At 42.3% G+C, this 19,461-nt stretch overlaps 2 protein-coding genes across 2 annotated transcripts; both read right to left on the bottom strand.

Moving 5' to 3' along the window:
- Positions 1 to 5,279: 5,279 nt before the first annotated feature.
- On the bottom strand, positions 5,280 to 6,215 carry OR4D11B (olfactory receptor family 4 subfamily D member 11B). Its single transcript, NM_001390575.1, has one exon. It carries the CDS (start codon positions 6,213 to 6,215, stop codon positions 5,280 to 5,282), a length of 936 nt encoding a protein of 311 aa, NP_001377504.1.
- Positions 6,216 to 17,457: 11,242 nt separating this feature from the next.
- Positions 17,458 to 18,393, bottom strand: OR4D32 (olfactory receptor family 4 subfamily D member 32). Its single transcript, NM_001389938.1, has one exon. The coding sequence runs from the start codon at positions 18,391 to 18,393 to the stop codon at positions 17,458 to 17,460; it is 936 nt and encodes a 311-aa protein (NP_001376867.1).
- Positions 18,394 to 19,461: the final 1,068 nt, after the last annotated feature.

Below are 19,461 nucleotides of genomic sequence, written 5' to 3'. Positions count from 1 at the left end.
ACTGAGCAAACACCAGAGGAGAGCTAGCTAGCTGTGGACCAGCCCCTCCCCCCAATCCGCCTGCCAGAGGCAGAGAGGCAGGCGGGCGGCAGCCAGAGCTGGAAGGCGAGGGGCAATCTCTGCCCCAGAGATGGCATCCTCCACCAAACTGTGAGCAGGCTTTCAGTTACTAACCAAGTCTTCCTGGGATCTTGGACAGTTTACATCCGCCAGGAGAGTCACAGTCAGAAATCAGCCTCCCAGAGGAGACACACAGCACACTTGAGATGACGCTCTTGCTGGCACACCCAGGAAACCGGGAGGCTGGGATGGGGGAGGTGATAAGACCCACCGCCAAACTGGGAGAGTGCACTCGCCAAGCACCTGGTTGCCTGAGCTGCTCAAACCTGGGAGGGGCACAAAACACAGGCGCAACAGAGTCTGTGCCTTTGTGGAGTACCCGAGAACCTGAGCCTGAGTGGCTTAGACCCAGGAAGTGCGCACAGCCCAGGGCCCATTTTAGATAGTACCCCTGCAGAGCAACCTGGAGCCTGAGCAGTGTAGACCAGGAAAGCACACACGCCGTGAGCGGGGGCAAACCTGGTGTGGCCCAGACGCTGTGAGCACTCCCCACACATGCCAGTGATCTTTGTTTGCAGTGTTCCTCCCTCCCCACAGCACAAATGAACAAGTTAGCCTAAATAAGTGACCACCTTCACCCCCTTGTGTCAGGGCGGAAATTAGACACTGAAGAGACTTGCAAACAGAGGAAGCCAAAATAAACAAAGAAGAGGGGACTGACCTGGAAGTGACAGGTGCAACAGATTAAAACCCTGCAGTTAGCACTGACTACATTGGAAGGGGCCTATAGACCTTGAGAAGAAGTATAAGCTGGAACAAGGAACTATCTGAAACTGAACTGACCCCACACTCCCCTCAACAACTCCAGAGAAATTCTTAGATATATTTTACTATTATCATTTTTTAATTAAAAAATTTTAAGTTATTACTCCTTTAATTTTAATAACTTACTATTACCTTGCAAAAAAAGACCCTATTTTTAAAGCAAATTTCATACATGTATTTTAAAATAATTTTTGTGATTTTGTTTTGTTTTTTAATATTGTATTTTGGGGAGTTAGATTTGGACATGACTGAGCAACTGAACTGAACTGAACCTCTACTCTAGATTTTTAATCTTTGCTTTTTGGTTTTTGTTATCAGTTTTGTACCTTTAAGAATCCAATCTTCAGTACCAATTTTTAGGAGTGTGATTACTGGCTTGATTGCTCTCTCCCCTTTTTGACTCTCTTTTTTCTCCCCCAGGTCACCTCTATCTCCTCCTTCCCTCTTCTCTTCTCTACCCAACTCGGAATCTTTTTGGGTGTTCCGGGCTGTGGAGAACACTTAGGGAACTGATTACTGGCTAGATCTGTCTCTCTCCCTTTGACTCCCCCTCTTCTCCTCTTGGTCACCTGTATCTCCTTCCTCCCTCTTCTCTTCTCTGTGTAACTCTGTGAATGTCTGTGAGTGTTCCAGACCATGGAGAGCACATAGAGAATTGATTACTGGCCAGATTGCTCTCTCTCCCCTTGATTCCCCCTCTTCTCCTCCTGGTTACATCTATTTCCCTCCTCTCTCTTCTCTTCTCCATGTAACTCTGTGAACCTCTCTGAGTGTCCCTCACTGTGGAGAATCTTTTCACCATTAACCTAGATGTTTTATCATTGATGCTGTATGGATGGAGAAGTCTTGAGACTACTGTAAGAATAAGACTGAAAGCCAGAGGCAGGAGGCTTAAATCCAAAACTTGAGAACTCCAGAAATCTCCTGACTCCAGTGAACATCAATTGATAAGAGCTCATCCAAAAGCCTCCATACCTACACTGAAACCAAGCTTCACCCAAGAGCCAACAAGTTTCAGAGCAAGACATACCAAGGTAATTCTCCAACAGTACAAGAATACAACACTAAGCATTAAAATACAGGTGGCCAAAAGTCACTCCAAATCCATAGACACCTCAAAACTCACTATTGGACACTTCATTGCATTCCAGAGAGAAGAAATCCAGTTCCACCCACCAAAACACCGACACAAGCTTCCCTAACCAGGAAACCTTGACAAGCCACTCTTCCAACCCCACCCACAAGGGGGAACTTCCACAATAAAGAACCACAAACTACCAGCATACAGAAAGGCCATCCGAAACACAAAAATATAAACAAGATGAAAAAGCAGAGAAACAGTCATCAGGTAAAGGCCCACCAAACCAAACCAAAGAGGAGAAGACAGGGAGTCTACCTGAAAAAGAACTCAGAATAATGATACTTCTTTTTGTCTGACTAACACGCCCTTTAACAGCACTGAATATCCTTGGAATAAGGTTAAGGCGCATTTGCAGGATCTCACAAGTAACTCAAGTTTAGACATCAATTTGTTGAAACAACAAGTTGCTAATTTTCAAGTTAGTGTACCTAGGGAATTGTCTAGCACTCAATTCTATGATACTTTAACCAAAACCCTATCGTCTCTAGACCCTAGAGCTTGGCTTTCAGGAAGCAATATTTTCATATATGTATTAATCACCCTGCTTTTTTTGTCCTTGATTATAGGATACAGAAGTCTCTACTCAAGACTTTGTGCCTCCCACAATGGAGTCCAACTAGCCTCCGCCGTGCTTAATTTAAAAACAAAAGGAGGGTATGTTGGGAAGCGTAGTGCAAAATAGCCGTAAAAGGAGAAAGTCCTTGGGAAAATGGCGAAGGGCCAGAAGTACTCGGCTTTGCACTACAGACAGAAAGACATCTCCTGCCTTTGGTTATGCTCAGCGCCAAGAGTTAATAATAAATAGAGATGTTACTTGTGAAAACGGGTTGTGGGAGAAGCCCATGAGTCATTTAGAGTACGCTGTCCTTGAAATGGTTCTACTGATTATGTGTTAACTCCGTATGCGCTCTGCTGGCCGCATACTTTAAGCTCTTTGTTCCTGCTTCTATAAAAAAGCTTGACTGCAGAAATAAACTTGTCAGTCTTTGCAAGAGACTGTCCAAGTGTCCTTCTTTCAGCTTCGTTGCTTCCAAATCCCGGGGAGAAAAACCCCAACAGTCTACAAACAATAAATGCTGGAGAGGGTGCAGAGAAAAGGGAACCCTTTTATACTGTTGGTGGGAATGCAAACTAGTACAGCCACTATGGAGAATGGTGTGGAGATTCCTTAAAAAACTGGAAATAGAACTGCCTTATGATCCAGCAATCCCACTGCTGGGCATACACACCAAGGAAACCAGAACTGAAAGAGACTTGTGTACCCCAATGTTCATCGCAGCACTGTTCACAATAGCCAGGACATGGAAGCAACCCAAATGTCTGGCAGCAGATGAATGGATAAGAAAGCTGTGGTACATATACACAATGGAGTATTACTCGGCTATTAAGAAGAATGCATTTGAGTCAGTTCTAATGAGGTGGATGAAGCTGGAGCCTATTATACAGAGTGAAGTAAGTCGGAAAGAAAAACACCAATACAGTATACTAATGCACATATGTGGAATTTAGAAAGATAATAATGATGATCTATATGTGAGACAGCAAAAGAGACACAGATGTAAAGAACAGACTTTTGGACTCAGTGTGAGAAGGCGAGGGTGGGATAATTTGAGAAAATAGCATTGAATCATGTATATTATCACATGTGAAATAGATCACCAGTCCAGGTTGATGCATGAGACAGGGTGCTCAGGGCTGGTGCACTGGGATGACCCTGAGGGATGGGATGGGGAGGGAGGTGAGGGAACACATGTACACCCGTGGCGGACTCATGTCAATGTATGAATTGTCAATTGTATGAAACCACTACAATATTGTAATTAGCCTCCAATTAAAATAAATAAATTTAAAAAAGACAATGTTCAATCAGAATTCTCACATTAATTCAATAAGTTTTTGTTGAAGTGGTAGTATGTTTTTGTTGCTGTGAAAGGAAGTAAAGCATAACCTCTCTCCATGAGAAGTTCACAGCAGAGAGAGAGAGAATGAGAGTGAGAGCTTACTTTCCTTTTCTGTAAAATGAGCAGAAACGTAAAAATAATGTCTGAATAGACCTTGATTAATCATCTTTAAAAGTTGCGCTGCAAATCCATGTACATTTGCTAGCGGTTTTCCTTTTGCTTCCTCTTTGATGCATGAAATCTGTTTAAATTATTATTATTTATATCAACTAATGCTGATAGGAAGTTTGATACACACACACACATATAAATCTAATGTGGCATATCTAACGATGCTGGGAAAGAGTGAGGCTGGGAGGAGAAGGGGATGACAGAGGATAAGATGGTTGGATGGCATCACTGACTCGATGGACAGGAGTTTGAGTAAACTCTGGAAGTTGGTGATGGACAGGAAGGCCTGGCGTGCTGCAGCCCATGGGGTCACAAAGAGTTGGACATGACTGAGTGACTGAACTGAACTGAATGTTGCATATATTGTTCAAGAAAATGAAACATATTTAGCAGTCATTTAGTAAGTATATTTAATTTAAAATTTTTTTTAGCTTTAAAAAAATCTGATTTAATTAACTGATTGATTCTTGGCTGCACTGGGTACAGGCTTTCTCTAGTTGCTTCTAGTGGAGGTGACTCCAGCTGCGGTGAACAGGCCTCTCCTTGTGGTGGCGTCTCTTTTTGGGGAGGTGACTCCAGCTGCGGTGAACAGGCCTCTCCTTGTGGTGGCGTCTCTTTTTGGGGAGGTGACTCCAGCTGCAGTGAACAGGCCTCTCCTTGTGTGGCGTCTCTTTTTGGGGAGGTGACTCCAGCTGCAGTGAACAGGCCTCTCCTTGTGGTGGCGTCTCTTTTTGGGGAGCGTAGGCTCTAGGCACGCAGGCTTCAGTAGTTGTGGTCCAAGGGCTTAGCTGCTCTGAGGCGTGTGGAAATCTTCCTGAACCAGAGGTGGAACCCATGTCCGCTGCTTTGGCAGGTAGACTCTTAACCACTGGACCACATGGGAAGTCAAATATTTAATTTTATAAGCAACATTTTCAAAATTTGAAGCCGTGGGTATAAATATTACAAAATGAAATGTAGGTAGTGTATAGAAGAGCATCAGTGATCTAGCCCATCAAGATGTCTGAGTACTTTTCTGACCAGAAGCTTGAGCTATCAGTAACCTATTGACTTAAATAGGAAAAGAAAGGATTACTTAGTAAGGGCACTGGGTTCTTGGACAATGTATTTGAGTATATGAATAAGAATCTATGAGGAAAATAACAGAAGGACTCTTTGGTACTGAGGAGTTGGGAGATTTTCTATTCCTTGTCAGAAGGCCCAAGTCTTCCCCTCAGTCTCCGCATGGCTGCCTTCATCTCCTGGTTCCTCAGGGTGTAGATCAAGGGGTTCAGCAGAGGGGAGATGACAGTGAAGGTCACAGAGACGGCCTTATCAGTGGGGAGGGTGGAGAAGGGGCGGGCGTAGACGTAGATGCAGGGCACGAAGTGCAGGGTGACCACCGTGATGTGGGCGGTGCAGGTGGAGATGGCTTTCCCCCTGCCCTCCCCAGCCTGAGACCTTATTAATAATAATATGACCATATACGATACAAGGAGGAAGACGAACCACAGGGTGGTGAGCAGTCCGCTGTTGGAAATCATCAGGAGCTCAAGGATAAAGATGTCAGTGCAGGCGAGTGTGAGGACCTGGGGGACGTCGCAGTAGAAAGTGTCCAGGACGTTGGGTCCACAGAAGGGGAGTGGGAGCAACAGGGAGATCTGCACGATGGAGTGGACAAAGCCCCCTGCCCAGGAGGCCATGATGAGGGCAGTGCACCGCCCCCGACTCATGATGGTCACGTAGTGCAGGGGCTTAGTGATGGCCACGTAGCGGTCAAAGGCCATCAGTGACAAAGAAGCTACATCCACCCCTCCAATAAGATGGAAGAAAAACATCTGGGTGAAGCAGCCATTGAAGGAGATGGCCTTTCTCTGGACCAGAAGGTCCGCCAGGACCTTGGGGGCTGTGATGGAAGAAAAGCAGATGTCGGCAACAGACAAATTCCGGAGCAAAAAGTACATGGGGGTGTGAAGGCGAGAGTCCCGGGTCACCGTGACCATGATGAGGAGGTTTCCCAGCAGAGTGGTGACGTACACCAAAAGGAGGAAGAGAAATAAGACCAAGCTCAGTTCTTGATTCTGGGTCAGGCCGAGGAAAATAAATTCTTTCACCCTGGTGCCGTTTCCCAGCTCCATGGACTCATCCTCTTTTCCTCTGTTCTCTTAGATGCTATTTCCCATGAAAGTGTTCAGCTACTAATTTTGTTTTCCTCTTACACACTATCAATATAATTTAGGTGTTCTTCATCTGGCTGCAGTGTTTGAAATGTGTTGAATTATTGAATTGTCCAGGTTTTTAATATTATCATCAGTATGGCGGTGCAACGAAATCATCACCTGAAAAATCATTCAATAATTCTTTTCCTATAAAACTATTTTTGGAAAGAATAATAGTTTGTGTTGAGTTAGTGACATTTATATATACAGCCTATTTTATTTGTTTTTAGAATATTATTATTTGTAATTTCTCACAAATTTTGATGTCAGGAGTTGTCTGAAGCATTTCTTATATTCACACCATACCTATGTATCTGAAGATAAGTAAGACATAGCTCCAGCCTTTGTCGACTTGTAGTCTACAAGTTTAATATTTTTATTAGCAATATTCTGTTGATTTGCTAAAAATAGATATCTGTTTCTGATTACAGTGTTGCTGTGCATGAGCCAGTTTCCTTTGCCTTGGCTGTTTTATGCTGAATTTCTTAAAATTGCACCCCATAATTTTGTGGTGGTAGCTTGTCATTGTGATTACTTTATACTATGGGATAATTTGTTTAATAATTCTGTAAAAATATTTAAAATTTGGTATCAGAAAACATTGAAACAGTGTGTAAATCCAAATCTGAAATGATATCATAATTTTTAAAATTTTCATAAAAATTCAAGCATAAGAACTACCCTCTTAACAAAAATTTCAAGTGCACAATACAGTGTTATTAACTGTGACCATGGTCTTGTACAGCAAAGCTCTAGAACATATTCATCTCGTATAACTAATGTGAGCTTTGTTTGAGTCTGGGGGAGATAATAAAAATAGTGGCCCACTTGTGAGAGGTGGTCCAGACTATATCAGGCATGCTATCCTCTGCCTCTTTCCTTCTGTGGATCAAAGATTAAGAGTGGAAGGATCACAGCAGGGAGAGACACCAGTATCATCAGATTAATGCCCAGTTTTTATTTACTAAAGACTGTTGCTCCTAGGAAGGAAAACTATGACAAACTAAGACAATTTGTGTAACAGCAGAGACATCAAAGTCCATATAGTCAAATCTATGGTTATTCCAGTAGTCATGTATGATGTGAAAGTTGACTGCAAAGAAGGCTGAGTGTCGAAGAATTGATGCTTTCAAATTGTGGTGCTGGAGAAGACTCTGGAGAGTCCCTTGGACTGCAAGGAGATCAAATCAGTCAATCCTAAAGGAAATCAACTGTGAATATTCATTTGAAGGACTGATGCTGAAGCTGAAGCTCTAATACTTTGGCCACCTGATGCAAAGAGCCGACTCACTGGAAAAGACCCTGATGGTGGGAAAGATTGAAGGCAAAGGAGAAGGTGGCAGCAGAGGATGAGATGGTTAGAGAACATGGTTGACTTAACGGACAGGAATTTGAGCAAACTCTGGGAGATAGTGGAGAACATAGGCGCCTGATGTGCTGCAGTCCATGGGGTTGCAAAGTGTCAGTCACGACTGAGCCACTGAATAACAACATCAACCATTCTTAGGAGATCTTGTCATTATCATTTGTTCCTTCTTATACTCAGCAAGTGACCATTTATTGCAATCTTCAAATGCATATAGATAAATTGAACCATTTCATCAGGCTTACAGCCTAATGAAATAAATGAGTTGTATAAATTGATGAATGTAACACATGATGAAATGTGAAATGTGTTATGAAAAGAGAAGAAGCAAAATTGGGTGGAATAGGACATATGATAAGTGATGTCTTAATTTACAGCAGTAATAAAAGCTACTTTTTTTAAGGCCAAAATAGTTTTTAATGGTTTTTAAAATTTCTTTTAAAAGAACCTTTACAGTTTTAATCAGTGAGTGCAACTCATGGTGAGGGAAGACCTCCTGGTTCTTCAATTAAGGTAAAATTTATATAGAACATAATGCTCAGATTTTAATGAGTTTTGACAAGAATATAGGTCCAGATAGTCATTACAGTCAAAATAGTAAATATTTTCATTGCACAAGAGTGTTTCCTGGTGCACTGTTTCTGCCACCCCCCTGATTTTACCCAAGAGGTAATCCCTGCTCTCATTTCTATTGCCATAAAAAAACTACTATTTTTTGAGCTTACTATAAGTGAAGAAATATTAAAAGTATTTAATTTTACACTGATCACTTAGTAAGTATTAATGTTATTCTTAGTTCTCATATGGAGTATATTATGAGTTTATATCTGGTTGAAGGGAAGGTAGAGATGGAAATAGGATGGGAAGAAACAAACAAAAAATATCTTTTTAAAAACCCTTTAATCATACCTAGTCTAATTTTGTATAACAGAAGTGTTTGATAAAATCTGTCTGAAGATAAACTGTAGGTAGAAAAGAGTTCTGAAGATCACAAAGAATGGACCCCATTTCCCCACTCCACTTAGCACACCATCCCTCTTCCCAACGGTTAAGACCCACCTTTGTCGTCTCTGTCACTGAGAAGACCGTCTTGGCACTGAAACATTTAATATAACTGAGAAACATTAAAGTCAAACTATTTTTACAAAACCAATAGCAACATCTCAGTTTCACTATGCATGACCTTAATCGTAGCTAGAAGTTGAATGTCTTTACCTAATTCCTTTGATCCTGAAACTCCAAGTGTGAATTGTATGCCATTGGGTCGAATGCAGATCAAAACATGGTGTTATTAGTTCTTGAAAATTTTGTTTCTGAAGGCAAAGCTCTTTGGAAACTAAACATATTTCTCCACTTTCAGGAGAGAAAGGGCAGTTTCAAAGAATCACATCTGAAAAAAAAAAGAATCACATCTTCAAGGTCATTTCACTGTATCTTACCCATAAATGCCTCAGCCTATATCCTCATGTAAGAATGGAAAAGGGAATATTACTGGACAAGAAAGGGGAAGTCAGTGCCTGATTGTGGTGTTGGTGATGAATTTTCAATGGGATTTATTAAAAAGTCACCAAGAAACACATAATACAGTAGATGAAACCCAGGCCTTTATCCATAATACATGCCAGCTGCTGTTCCCAAGAGACTTAAAGGTGCAATTTTGCTGGGGTGCAAGGCTCAGAGGACACCATAGACAAGCGAGTTTTAATTATATTGCCAAAAAACTAGGAAAAGTGAACTGGATTGCAAATCCTTGGCTAGTAGTCCAGTTTCTGAGTCTACTCAGAATGGTTATAGTCTCATGAGTCTCCTCAGGGAGACAAACATGACTTAGTGTTTGGGGACACACAATTTTCTTTTTTTCCAAAATTACTCACGTGGAATCTCTCATTTCCATACAGCAAGATAAGTACCTTAGTAAAGCTGTCCATCACAACTATAGTAATTTAGGATTAATTCAATGTATTAAATGGTTTCATCTCATATAGAACATACTTTGTTCACAGAATGCTGATGGGTTTGGATTTACCTGCTTTTTTATTTTGTTTTAGTATATTAACTACATATGATATATGTACATTTAGTATATTAATCTACAAAGATAAAAACTGCCGGATACAAGTTGTGTGTTTGAGATGCGTATTTTTCCCCATGTTTTTTGAGACATAAAGAATTGATATCTTCAAACTGTGGTGCTGGAGAAGACTCTTGAGAGTCCCTTGGACAGCAAGGAGGTCAAACCGGTTAATCCTAGAGGAAATGAACCGTGAATATTCATCGGAAAGGACTGAGGCTGAAGCTGAAGCTCTAATACTTTGGCCACCTGATGCAAAGAGCCGACTCACTGGAAAAGACCCTGATGGTGGGAAAGATTGAAGGCAAAGGAGAAGATGCTAGCAGAGGATACTGTGGACACCTTATGCGAAAAGCTGACTCATTGGAAAAGACACTGATGCTGGGAAGGGTTGAAAGCAGGAGGAGAATGGAACAACAGAGGATGAGATAGTTGGATAGCATCACAGACTCAATGGACATGAGCTTGAGGAAACTCCAGGAGATTGTGAAGGACAGGGAAGCATGGTATGCTGCAGTCCATGGGTTGCAAAGAGTCGGACACGACTGAGCAACTGAACAAAACAACAACGAACAGACACATGAGTTGTGTGTGTTTAAGGCACATACAAGGTGTTGATCGACACATTTATACACTGCAAAATGGTTCAGTTCAGTTCACTTGCTCAGTCATGTCCGACTCTTCCCGACCCCATGAATCGCAGCATGCCGGGCCTCCCTGTCCATCACCAACTCCCGGAGTTCACTCAGACTCACATCCATCGAGTCAGTGATGCCATCCAGCCATCTCATCCTCTGTTGTCCCCTTCTCCTCCTGCCCCCAATCCCTCTTTTCCAATGAATCAACTCTTCGCATGAGGTGGCCAAAGTATTGGAGCTTCAGCTTTAGCACCAGTCCTTCCAACGAACACCCAGGACTGATCTCCTCTAGGATGGACTGGTTGGATCTCCTTGCAGTCCCAGGGACTCTCAAGAGTCTTCTCCAACACCACAGTTCAAAAGCATCAATTCTTTGGTGCTCAGCCTTCTACACAGTCCAACTCTCATATCCATACATGACCACCGGAAAAACCATAGCCTTGACTAGATGAACCTTTGTTGGCAAAGTAATGTCTCTGCTTTTGAATATGCTATCTAGGTTGGTCATAACTTTCCTTCCAAGGAGTAAGCGTCTTTTAATTTCATGGCTGCAGTCACCATCTGTAGTGATTTTGGAGCCCCCCAAAATAAAGTCTGTCACTATTTCCACTGTTTCCCCATCTATTTCCCATGAAGTGATGGGACCAGATGCCATGATCTGCATTTTCTGAATGTTGAGCTTTAAGCCAACTTTTTCACTCTCCACTTTCACTTTAATCAAGAGGCTTTTGAGTTCCTCTTCACTTTCTGCCATAAGGGTGGTGTCATCTGCATATCTGAGGTGATTGATATTTCTCCCGGCAATCTTGATTCCAGCTTGTGTTTCTTCCAGTCCAGCGTTTCTCATGATGTACTCTGCATATAAGTTTAATAAGCAGGGTGCCAATATACAGCCTTGATGTACTCCTTTTCCTATTTGGAACCAGTCTGTTGTTCCATGTCCAGTTCTAGCTGTTGCTTCCTGATCTGCATACAAATTTCTCAAGAGGCAGGTCAAGTGGTCTGGTATTCCCATCTCTTTCAGAATTTTCCACAGTTTATTGTGATCCACACAGTCAAAGGCTTTGGCATAGTCAATAAAGAAGAAATAGATGTTTTTCTGGAACTCTCTTGCTTTTTCCATGATCCAGAAGATGTTGGCAATTTGATCTCTGGTTCCTCTGCCTTTTCTAAAACCAGCTTGAACATCAGGAAGTTCACGGTTCATGTATTGCTGAAGCCTGGCTTGGAGAATTTTGAGCATTACTTTACTGGCATGTGAGATGAGTGCAATTGTGCAGTAGTTTGAGCATTCTTTGGCATTGCCTTTCTTTGGGATTGGAATGAAAACTGACCTTTTCCAGTCCTGTGGCCACTGCTGAGTTTTCCAAATTTGTTGGCATATTGAGTGCAGCACTTTCACAGCATCATCTTTCAGGGTTTGAAATAACTCAACTGGAATTCCATCACTTCCACTAGCTTTGTTTGTAGTGATGCTTTCTAAGGTCCACTTGACTTCACATTCCAGGATGTCTGGCTCTAGATGAGTGATCACACCATCGTGATTATCTGGGTCATGAAGATCTTTTTTGTACAGTTCTTCTGTGTATTCTTGCCACCTCTTCTTAATATCTTCTGCTTCTGTTAGGTCCATACCATTTCTGTCCTTTATCAAGCCCATCTTTGCATGAAATGTCCCCTTGGAATCTCTAATTTTCTTGAAGAGATCTCTAGTCTTTCCCATTCTGTTGTTTTCCTCTATTTCTTTGCACTGATCGCTGAGGAAGGCTTTCTTATCTCTTCTTGCTATTCTTTGGAACTCTGCATTCAGATGCTTATATCTTTCCTTTTCTCCTTTGCTTTTCACTTCTCTTCTTTTCACAGCTATTTGTAAGGCCTCCCCAGTCATTTTGCTTTTTTGCATTTCTTTTCCATGGGGATGGTCTTGATCCCTGTCTCCTGTACAATGTCACGAACCTCATTCCATAGTTCATCAGGCACTCTATCTATCAGATCTAGGCCCTTAAATCTATTTCTCACTTCCACTGTATAATCATAAGGGATTTGATTTAGGTCATACCTGAATGGTCTAGTGGTTTTCCCTACTTTCTTCACTTTCAGTCTGAATTTGGCAATAAGGAGTTCATGGTCTGAGCCACAGTCAGCTCCTGGTCTTGTTTTGGTTGACTGTATAGAGCTTCTCCGTTTTTGGCTGCAAAGAATATAATCAATCTGATTTCGGTGTTGACCATCTGGTGATGTCCATGTGTAGAGTCTTCTCTTGTGTTGTTGGAAGAGGGTGTTTGCTATGACCAGTACATTTTCTTGGCAAAACTCTATTAGTCTTTGCCCTGCTTCATTCCATATTCCAAGGCCAAATTTGCCTGTTACTCCAGGTGTTTCTTGACTTCCTACTTTTGCATTCCAGTCTCCCGTAATGAAAAGGACATCTTTTTTGGATGTTAGTTCTAAAAGGTCTTGTAGGTCTTCATAGAACCGTTCAACTTCAGCTTCTTCAGCATTACTGGTTGGGGCATAGACTTGGATTACTGTGATATTGAATGGTTTGCCTTGGAAATGAACAGAAATTATTCTGTCGTTTTTGAGATTGCATCCAAGTACTGCATTTCGGACTCTTTTGACCATGATGGTTACTCCATTTCTTCTGAGGGATTCCTGCCTGCAGTAGTAGATATAATGGTCATCTAAGTTAAATTCACCCATTCCAGTCCATTTTAGTTTGCTGATTCCTAGAATGTCTACATTCACTCTTGCCATCTCTTGTTTGACCACTTCCAATTTGCCTTGATTCATGGACCTGACATTCCAGGTTCCTATGGAATATTGCAAAATGGTTATCTTAGTAGTATTAACTAAAAACTCCATCATCTCACATATATACCAATTCTTTATTGAGGTGAGATCATTTAAGCTGTGGGCTTTCTTGGTGGCTGGGTGGTAAAGAATCTGTCTGCCAGTGCAAGAGTTGCAGGTTCAATATCTGGGTCTGGAAGATCCCCTGGAGAAGGAAATGGCAACCCACTCCAGTACTCCTGCCTAGAGAAACACATGGACGGAGGAGTCTGACAGGCTACAGTCCATGGGGTCACAAAAGAGTCAGACATGACTTAGTGACTCAACAACAACAACAACAGTTAAGATGTACTCCTTTAGAAACTTTGAAGCAAATAATACAATATTGTGAATAGAATCACCTCACTGGGTATTAGATCTCTCAAACTTTATTATATTTTAATAGGAAGCTTATGCCCATTGGGGCTTGCCTGGTGGCTCAGATGGTAAAGAATCTGTCTGCAGTGCAGGAGACCTGGGTTCAATCCCCAATTTGGGAAGATCCCCTGGAGAAGGGAATGGTTATCCACTCCAGTATTCTTGTCTGGAGAATTCCATGGATGGTGGCGCCTGGCAGGCTACAGTCCATGGGTCCCAAAGAGTCAGACACGACTGAGGGACTAACACTATGCTTTATGCATATTGGCCAACATCTCCTCATTTCTTTCACCCTCCCCACACCTGGAAACCAGCTCTGTTTAAATTTAGGTTTTTAGATTCCGCATATAAATGAGATCACACAGTCTTTGTCTTTCTCTGGCTGATGTATTTCATTAGGACTTATTTTACAAGGTCCATCCATATTATTGTAAATGGCAGGATTTCCTTTTTTTTTTTTAAATGGCTGATTATATATGTATTTACCCACACTTTTATCTGTTCATCTGTTGATGAACACTTAGATTATTTCCATATCGTGGATGTTATGAAGAATGCTACCATGACCATGGGATTTCTGATACCTCTTCTAGATCCTGATTTCTTTTCCTTTGGACGTATAGCCAGAGGTAGAATTGCTAGGTTATTTGTAGTTCTACCTTTCAATTTCCTGAAGAATGTTTGTACCACTTTCCATAGTGGCTGAGTCAGTTTGTATTTCCACCAACAGGGCACAAAGATCTCTTCTTCAGCAGTTTCAGGTAGTTATTCAGTTTTACAGCCTTCATGTCTGAGAGTTCTGTTTCATTCTTTTTACAAATCTACTTTTTTCTTTTGTTATCTTTTTAGTGTCTTATTTACATTCAGTTCAGTTCAGTTCAGTTCAGTCCCTCAGTCGTGTCCGACTCTTTGCGACCCCATGAATCATAGCACGCCAGGCCTCCCTGTCCATCACCAACTCCCGGAGTTCACTCAAACTCATTGAGTGAGTGATGCCATCCAGCCATCTCATCCTCTGTCATCCCCTTCTCCTCCTGCCCACAATCCCTCCCAGCATCAGAGTCTTTTCCAATGAGTCAACTCTTCACATGAGGTGGCCAAAGTACTGGAGTTTCAGCTTTAGCATCATTCTTTCCAAAGAAATCCCAGGGCCACATTCTTTAAAAAATTATCGCTTATTTTTTGACTGTATTGGGTCTCCATTCTGGTGCACAGCTCCAGTGTGCAAGCTCTCTAGTTGTGCACCAGCCTAAATGCACGTGGTTAGGTCCCATTAGCTTATTTTTGTTTTTCTTTTCATTACTTTTAGAGGTAGGATCAAAAAGATCTTGCTATGATTTATGTCAGAGTGTTCTGCTTATGTTCCTATTGGAGTTTTATAGCAGCTAGTCTTGCATTTAGGTCTTTAACTCATTTTGAAATTATTTTTGTGTATAATGTGAGAGAATATTCTCATTTCAAGGTACATGAAAACATGCTTGACATCATTATTATTAGGGAAATGCAAATCAAAAGTACAATGTGGTACCACCTCACACTGGTTAGACTGGCCATCATCAAAAAGCCCTAGAAAGAGTAAATGCTGGAGAGGGTGTAGAGAAAAGGGATATGGAGAACAGTATGGAGATCCTTAAAAAACTAAAAATAGAGCTACCATATGGTTCAGTAATCCCACTCCTGGCATATATTCAGAGAAAATCATAGCTGGAAAGGATAGGTGCACCCCAGTGATCATTGCAGCACTCTTTACAATAGTGGGGTGTGGAAACAACCTGAGTGTTCATCGGCAGAAGAACGGATGAAGAAGACGTGCATGTATGCAGCAGGGTGTTCCTTGGCCATAGAACAGAATGAAATAACGCCATCTGCAGGGACACAGATGGACCTGGAGATTGTGACACTGAGAAAGTCAGAGAAAGACAAATATTGCTTATGAGTTCAGTTCACTTCACTTAGTCATGTCTGACTCTTTGTGACCCCATGGATTGCAACATGCCAGGCCTCCCTGTCCATCACCAACTCCCGGAGTTCACTCAGACTCACGTCCATTGAGTAGGTGATGCCATCCAACCATCTCATCCTGTGTTGTCCCTTTCTCCTCCCGCCTTCAATCTTTTCCACCATCAGGGTCTTTTCCAATGAGTCAGTTCTCATCAGGTGGCCAAAGTGTTGGAGTTTCAGCTTCAGCATCAGTCCTTCCAATGAATATTCAGGACTGATTTCCTTTAGGATGGACTGGTTGGATCTCCTTGCACTCCAAGGGACTCTCAAGTGTCTTCTCCAACACCACAGTTCAAAAGCATCAGTTCTTCTGCACTCAGCTTTCTTTATAGTCCAACTCTCACACCCATACATGACTACTGGAAAAACCATAGCCTTGACTAGATGGACCTTTGTTAGCAAACTAATGTCTCTGATTTTTAATATGCTGTCTAGGTTGGTCATAGCTTTCCTTCCAAGGAGCAAGCAACTTTTAATTTCATTGCTGCAATCACCATCTGCAATGATTTTGGAGCCCAGAAAAATAAAGTCTGACACTGTTTCCACTGTTTCCCCATCTATTGCTTATATATGAAATCAAAAGAAATGGTACAAATCAATGTATTTACAAAATAGAAGTTAAGTCACAGATGTAGAAAGCAAATTTGTGGGGAGGGAAAAATTGGAAGACTGGACTTGACATATGCTATATATAGAATAGATATGTATATACAGAATAGATATATTCTATCTAGAGGATAGATAACTAATATGTATATAGAATAGATAATAAAAACCCCACTGAAAAGCACAGGAGACTATTCAATATGCTGTAAAGACCTGTATAGGAATAGAATCTACAAAAGAGTGTATACATGTATATGTGCAACTGGTCACTTTGCTGTACAGCAGATACTAACAGAGCATTGTGAATCAACTATATTTCAATAAAAATATTAGAAAGAAACAAAATGCACAGTGGTAAGGGGGATGAGAAGTACACACAGGGAAAAATAAAAGTATTTGTTGAGTTGGTATGGCTTTTTCTTTTTTCAACCAGTCGAACTAGTTTACTTCTGAGAAAGTGATGTAAACAGCAGGGCAGGTAGCTGCGGATGCTGCCATGGCTTATCATTACATATGGGGACTTTACAAAATCAAACAGTGTAAGACCCAGGTCACATGCAAGTCTGACAAAGTCATGAGAAGTGAAAAGCAATGGAAATCCTTAAAAACTGAGACGCTTTACATATACCGAATGATTGTGGTGGGCTCTGCTGGTGTATTTTACAGATGAACTGACTAAAAAGAAGGCCCAAAGTGGCTGACGAAAGAGAAACGACAGAGAAGATTTACAGTGTTTGGTGCTGTTGTTGCTTAGTCACTAAGTCATGTCCTACCCTTTAGGGACCCCAGGGACTGTGGCTCGCTAGGTTCCTCTGTCCATGAGATTTCCCAGGCAATAATAGTGGAGCAGGTGGCCACTGCCTTCTCCAGGGGATCTTCCCGGCCCAGGGATTAGGAAACAGTTATAGGGTAACTGTTGTTGAGCTGGGCCCAGCTGCTGGGTCCCTGCTCTGTTGAGACAGGGTCCCCGTGGCCTTCTCCCTGCCTGGACCTTGCAGTGCTATCCTTCACCCGGACCCCCCACTTCCATTACAGTTCACATTTGTGCCTGGCTTGCTGTCAGCTGCACTCCAGGGATATGTTCTTTCTTCTGTGTATCTGGATTCCTGCTGATGTTCCTGTTCGACACTGATGTGCTGGGTCCTTTGTATCTGTGCATCCTGGTATAGTGAATTGTCTATGTATGGTTGAGCCCCAGTGTATGACAGCTAATATTTAAAAAATACCTCAGTTGTATACTTGCATCTTGGCCCATTGCCTATAAGGAGATTATCCCTTTTCAAACAGCATGAATCTTCTCCTTAGTCTTTTCATGGCTGCCTTCATCTCCTGGTTCCTCAGGGTGTAGATCAGGGGGTTCAGGACAGGAATGATGACAGTGAGGTTGATGGAGACAGCTCTGTCCATGGGGAGGGTGGAGAAGGGCCGGGCGTAGACGTAGATGCAGGGCACGAAGTGCAGGGTGACCACCGTGATGTGGGCGGTGCAGGTGGAGATGGCTTTCCCCCTGCCCTCCCCAGCCTGAGACCTTATTAATAATAATGTGACCATATACGATACAAGGAGGAAGACGAACCACAGGGTGGTGAGCAGTCCGCTGTTGGAAATCATCAGGAGCTCAAGGACAGCAGTGTCTGTGCAGGCGAGTGTGAGCACCTGGGGGATGTCGCAGTAGAAAGTGTCCAGGACATTGGGTCCACAGAAGGGGAGAGGGAGTAACAGGGAGATCTGCACAATGGAGTGGACGAAGCCCCCTGCCCAGGAGGCCACTATCAACCCAATGCAACGCCCCCGACTCATGATGGTCACGTAGTGCAGGGGCTTAGTGATGGCCACGTACCGATCCAGTGCCATCAGCGACAAAGAAAATACATCCACCCCTCCAATAAGATGGAAGAAAAACATCTGGGTGAAGCAGCCATTGAAGGAGATGGCCTTTCTCTGGACCAGAAGGTCTGCCAGGACCTTAGGGGTGGTGATGGAGGAAAAGCAGATGTCGGCAACAGACAAATTCCGGAGCAAAAAGTACATGGGGGTGTGAAGGCGAGAGTCCCGGGTCACCGTGACCATGATGAGGAGGTTTCCCAGCAGGGTGGTGACGTACACCAAAAGGAGGAAGAGAAATAAGAGCAAGCTCAGTTCTTGATTCTGGGTCAGGCCGAGGAAAATAAATTCTTTCACCCTGGTGCCGTTTCCCAGCTCCATGGACTCATCCTCTTTCTGTCTGTATTCTGAAGTCTACTTCATATGGCAGTGCTCAGCTATTCATTTTGTTTTCTTCTATGAATGCAATTCAGGTATTCCTCAGGTTGCTGCAGTGTTTGCAACGTGTTGAATTGTCCAAATTTTTAAGATTGCAATCTGTTTGGTGATTCAATCAAATTATCATATGAGAAATCATTCAGTCAATTGTTTTCCCATAAAACTATTTTTGAAAAGAAAAAGTATTTGTGTTAAGTAGAGACTTTTAATTTACATCTAATTTTATTTAATATGTTTTTGTTTTAAAATATTGTTATCATTTTTAATTTCACACCAATTAATTTTTCATTCTGCTAAGTCACTTTAGTCGTGTCCATCTCTGTGCAACCCCATAGACGGCAGCCCACCAGGCTCCCCTGTCCCTGGGATTCTCCAGGCAAGAACACTGGAGTGGGTTGCCATTTCCTTCTCCAATGTATGAAAGTGAAAAGTGAAAGTGAAGTTGCTCAGTCCTGTCCAACTCCTAGCGACCCCATGGACTGCAGCCCACCAGGCTCCTCCATCCATGGGATTTTCCAGGCAAGAGCACTGGAGTGGGGTGCCATTGCCTTCTCTGAAGAAGACATCTGATGGCTAGTAAACACATGCAAAGATGCTCAAAATTGTCATTATTAGAGAAATGCAAATCAAAACTACAATGAGATATCACTTCACATTGGCCAGAATGGCCATCATCAAACAGTCTGCAAACAATGAATGCTGGAGAGGGAGTGGAGAAAAAGGAACCCTCTTGCACTGCTGGTGGGAATGTAAAGTGATACAGCCACTATAGAAGACAGTGTGGAGATTTCTTTTAAAAACTAGGAATGAAACTACCACATGACCCAACAATCCCACTGCTGCACTGATTACCTGAGTAAACCATGGCTGAAAAATGCACACGCACCCCAATGTCCATTGCAGCACTATTTACAGTAACTAGTACATAGAAGCAACCTAGATGTCTGTCAACAGATAAATGGATAAAGGAGCTATGTACAAATATACAATGGAATATTATTCAGCCATAAA

The sequence above is a fragment of the Bos taurus genome, chromosome 15, assembly GCF_002263795.3.
Source record: "Bos taurus isolate L1 Dominette 01449 registration number 42190680 breed Hereford chromosome 15, ARS-UCD2.0, whole genome shotgun sequence".
In the NCBI taxonomy this organism is placed as follows: domain Eukaryota; kingdom Metazoa; phylum Chordata; class Mammalia; order Artiodactyla; family Bovidae; genus Bos; species Bos taurus.
The sequence above is the reverse complement of the archived record's forward strand: the minus strand, read 5'-3'. Positions and strand labels throughout refer to the sequence as shown.

Coding starts and splice junctions, on each gene's coding strand:
- OR4D11B (NM_001390575.1), bottom strand. CDS start 6,215: ATGGAGCTGGGAAACGGCACCAGGGTGAAAGAATTTATTTTCCTCGGC.
- OR4D32 (NM_001389938.1), bottom strand. CDS start 18,393: ATGGAGCTGGGAAACGGCACCAGGGTGAAAGAATTTATTTTCCTCGGC.